Here is a 4,170-nt window from a genome sequence, read left to right as displayed (position 1 = left end):
TTTACCTAATTAAATCCATCCTGCCAAACAAAATGGAGAAAATTTGGCTAGAAACAATAAAATAAAATAAAATAAAATAAAAGGTAGAAAAGAACTTAGCAAAAAATTTGATGGTTTGATCCAAATTTAGAGTACGGTCATTTGGATCCGAGGACGTAGCTATCAAAGGCATTTGAAAAGTCAAACTAGCAAAATTGCCCTTCGGAAACAGGGCAAAAGCGAAAAGAAAAGGGAAAGAAAGGAAAAGCGCTCTGTGGCCATCCCTGATGGCGCAACGAACGAACGTAGAATCATACCTTAGCAATGGTGGTCATGGTTGTCTGTTATTAGCTTAAATCTGTGTCTAAATCAGTTCATAGCATGAAAATTCAATTTTCTTCACGAGAAAGATCGTATCCAGGCAAATCGGGGCCAGACAAAAGAGCTTTTAATCGTGATTTGTCCTTTCCTAACCTTCTGGATTGGTTCCTCCCAAAAGGAAAACAAGAAAGGCTTGAAAGTAGTTCGCCCGGTCCAATTGGGAGTGCTTTTGTACTTTGAATGATGATGATGGAGTACTGAACTCTGGACTTGCCATGGTTGTAAGTACTATAGATTTCTCTTCATCATCTTCATCAGCTAAAGCCTTCTTCTATCACACCAAACCAGATCCTTCCATTTCCTACTCGAGTTCGTTTCAAGGCAAAGATGGGTGGCATCACCTAAAGATGAACATGTAGTCTTGGATAGATTGGCAATTTTTTTACAAAGAATTCGCTTTGACTCTATAATCTACAACATTTGGTATTCTGCTTTTGATGAGAATACAGTGGGACCCCTGTTTTTTTTTTTTTTTTTTTTTTTATCCAATTTGATTTATAAGAAATAAAAATTTTCCACTAATTGTATTAATCATAATTAAACAACTTAACATGGATTAATTAAGCTATAGTGTTCTTCTTTGAAAATCATGGAAGGCAATCGTTGTTTCCTGAATAAAAGGGAGAAAATTTAACTACCACAAAAGAAAAATAATAGGTAGAAAAATATTAAAAGAAGTGGAAGAATGGTCATGATAGGGACATGTGCCTTTGTGAGATAACCTAAGTTTTCGGTACGGAGTTTTGGGTACGGTCATTTCGATTCCATGACTTAGCTACAATGGCAATTTAAAGTCAAACTAGCAAAAACTGGCCTTTCGTAAACAGAAGCACAATATCCAGAATAATAATAATAAACAAATCAGAAGCACAATAAATCGGATCTAGTTGATAAAAAAGATAAAAAAGGGCTCCGCCAATGTCCCTTTTTCCCCCTAGAAATAACTTTTCATTACATTCAGGATGCGATACCCGAATTAAAATAATAAATCAAAGAGGACTACTAATATAATATTTTTAACTTAGATAGGAGTTTGTAAAAACAAAAAGGTAGCTCCTATTTGATTGAATGCCCAATTTGGAAGCGCATGAGTAGCTCCATTATTAGGTTCATGGGCCCAAGCCTAACTCCAGCCCGTATTGTGTTGAAGTAGGAAGTAAGAATTTGTGATGAAAGGGAGACATTAATTAAGACATCGCAATCAGTCTTTTCTGATGCCGAGGGACTGAGCATAAATGCATGCGAGAATAAGAGCTGCTGCTTACACTTCCATTGACGAGTTCCAACGTTTTTATTTTTTGGTCCAAGGTTGGACTACTTAGCCACTAGTCGATCATGCAAAATACCTATAGCTCATTTGTTATCTTTTCATGCACCATCTATATTAAAAATTAGACATTTATTTGACGGTCGCAGCTAGAAGTCTGTCCTTTCCCCAAGGGAATCAGCTCCTAAACTTATTTCTGCATCTGTCCTTGGTAGCACAACCAACGGACATAGAGTTATGCTTTGGCAAAGGTGGTTATGGCCATATGATATTAAGCCTAAAATTTGTGTCTGAATGAGTTTATGGTATAAAAAATTCAATTTTTGACAAATATTTTATGCAGGCAATTTAGAGGTGAGAAAGAGATTAATTTATCTAGACTCGCTTATTTTACGCTTTCTTTACGAAAATGGATGATTAACGTTACGTCCAAAATATTCCATTTGAATTACTTTTTCTAGAGAAGTGGAATACCAAGTATAGAGTCTATAGACTATCGTGATGTGCCCACAACGTTTGCGAAAATTTATATAATGGCCAGACAAAAGAGCTTTGACCGTGAATTGTCCTTTTTCGTGACCTTCCAGATGATCGGTGGCTCCGGCCAATAAGAAAAAAAAGAAAGGCTGGAAAGCAATTCGGCTGGGTCCAATTCGGCGAGCTTTGACCTTGAATGACGGAATAATAAACGATGGACTTTGGCTATAAGTACCAAGGAGTTCTCTTCATCATCTTCATCAGCTTCATCAGCTCAAGCCTTCTCCTTTAGCAATCACACCGAACCTTTCCACCACCCCCTCTTGAGTTCAGTTCTCTTTGTCTCTTACAAGGCCAACATGGGCGTCATCACCTATTCGCAAGAGATCACAAGTGTTGTTGCACCGTCAAGGATGTTCAAGGCTTTGTTCCTTGACTCACAGAATATGCTGCCCAAGATTGTTCCCGAGGGCATCAAGAGCATTGAGTTCATTGAGGGAGATGGTGGAGTTGGTAGCATCAAGCAAACCAACTTCGGTGAAAGTAAGTCAAATCATACTCATACTTCTACCATGTCAAGTCTATATATAGACCTTAGAATTAATAACTAACTTCTTCGCTTTAATGAATTTGCATAACAGGCTCCCACATCAAGTACATCAAGCACAAGATCGATGCTCTTGATGCGAGCAGCTTTTACTGCAAATATACTATGATTGAAAGTGATATAAAATTTGACAAGATTGACTTGGTTGTGGAAGATGTGAAATTCGTTGCTGCTGGTAGTGGATGTGTCTGCAAGATGACCAGCGAGTACCACGTCCAAGAGGGTTGTGAGCTCAAGGAGGAGGATATCAAGAAGGGTAAAGACAGAGCTATGGGATTGTACAAGGCTATTGAGGAGTACCTTGTGGCCAATCCTGATGTTTGTGCTTAAATGCTATTCTCAATATTCTTTATGAGTTATGATATAATAATGTAAGTGGAATGTCTCTATTGTATATTCTGTTTTCACTTTGGCTCTACCTTGGAGCCTTTGGGTGAAAGGTTTTTATTGTGTGATTTCTATGTTATAAAGGATTTGATGGTTGTATGTAAGGCCATGCCAAAAGTAAAACTTGAAGGAGCAATGAACAATCCAATAAATTATGGGTTTTACCCATGAAAAGATCTCCCTTTGTGGTCATGAAGGTGAATTTTGACTTGACTTATAGATCAGTTGCAAAAAGAAGAGATAGAGGGAAAAATGAATTAATCCAATTTGATTTGTTAATTTTTTTTTCCACTAATTGTATTCATCATAACTATGCAACTTAAAATTGATGAATTAAGCTGTAGTATGCTTCTTCGCAAATCCTGAAAGCAAACATTGAGATTGTTTACCTAATTAAATCCATCCTGCCAAACAAAATGGAGAAAATTTGGCTAGAAACAAAAATAAATAAATAAAAGGTAGAAAAGAACTTAGCAAAAAATTTGAAAAGGAAAGAAGGGTCCCAAGAGAGACATTTGTCTTTGTGGGTTGATCCAAATTTAGAGTACGGTCATTTGGATCCGAGGACGTAGTTATCAAAGGCATTTGAAAAGTCAAACTAGCAAAATTGCCATTCGGAAACAGAGCAAAAGCAAAAAGAAAAGAGAAACAAAGCAAAAGCGCTCTGCAACTATCCTTGATGGCGCAACGAACGAACGTAGAGTCATACCTTAGCAATGGGGGTCATGATTGTCTGTTATAAGCTTAAATTTGTGTCTAAATCAGTTCATAGCATGAAAATTCAATTTTCTTCACGAGAAAGATCGTATCCAGGCAAATCGGGGCCAGACAAAGAGCTTTTGATCGTGATTTGTCCTTTCCTAACCTTCGGGATTGGCTCCGCCCAATAAGAAAACAAGAAAGGCTTGAAAGTAGTTCGGCCCGGTCCAATTGGGAGTGCTTTGTACTTTGAATGATGATGATGGAGTACTGAACTTTGGACTTGCATGATCGTAAGTACTACGGATTTCTCTTCGTCATCTTCATCAGCTAAAGCCTTCTTCTATCACGCCAAAGCAGATCCTTCCATTTC

General features: G+C 37.5%; 1 protein-coding gene across 1 annotated transcript; it reads left to right on the top strand.

The window, feature by feature from the left end:
* The first annotated feature begins 2,364 nt into the window (after positions 1–2,364).
* LOC120287386 (major strawberry allergen Fra a 1-3-like) lies at positions 2,365–3,041 on the top strand. The gene is made up of 2 exons (XM_039300175.1): positions 2,365–2,647; positions 2,746–3,041. The coding sequence occupies exons 1-2, from the start codon at positions 2,464–2,466 to the stop codon at positions 3,039–3,041; spliced, it is 480 nt and encodes a 159-aa protein (XP_039156109.1). The 5' UTR covers positions 2,365–2,463.
* Positions 3,042–4,170: the final 1,129 nt, after the last annotated feature.

The sequence above is a fragment of the Eucalyptus grandis genome, chromosome 8 (assembly GCF_016545825.1).
Source record: "Eucalyptus grandis isolate ANBG69807.140 chromosome 8, ASM1654582v1, whole genome shotgun sequence".
NCBI lineage: Eukaryota > Viridiplantae > Streptophyta > Magnoliopsida > Myrtales > Myrtaceae > Eucalyptus > Eucalyptus grandis.
Note: the sequence above shows the minus strand (reverse complement) of the source record. Positions and strands in the feature narration are given on the sequence as shown.

What these genes read in the sequence shown, in the direction of transcription:
- LOC120287386 (XM_039300175.1), top strand. Translation starts at nt 2,464, where the DNA reads ATGGGCGTCATCACCTATTCGCAAGAGATCACAAGTGTTGTTGCACCG. An exon ending in GCAAACCAACTTCGGTGAAA is followed by an intron (nt 2,648 to 2,745) that starts GTAAGTCAAATC and finishes TTTGCATAACAG; the next exon opens with GCTCCCACATCAAGTACATC.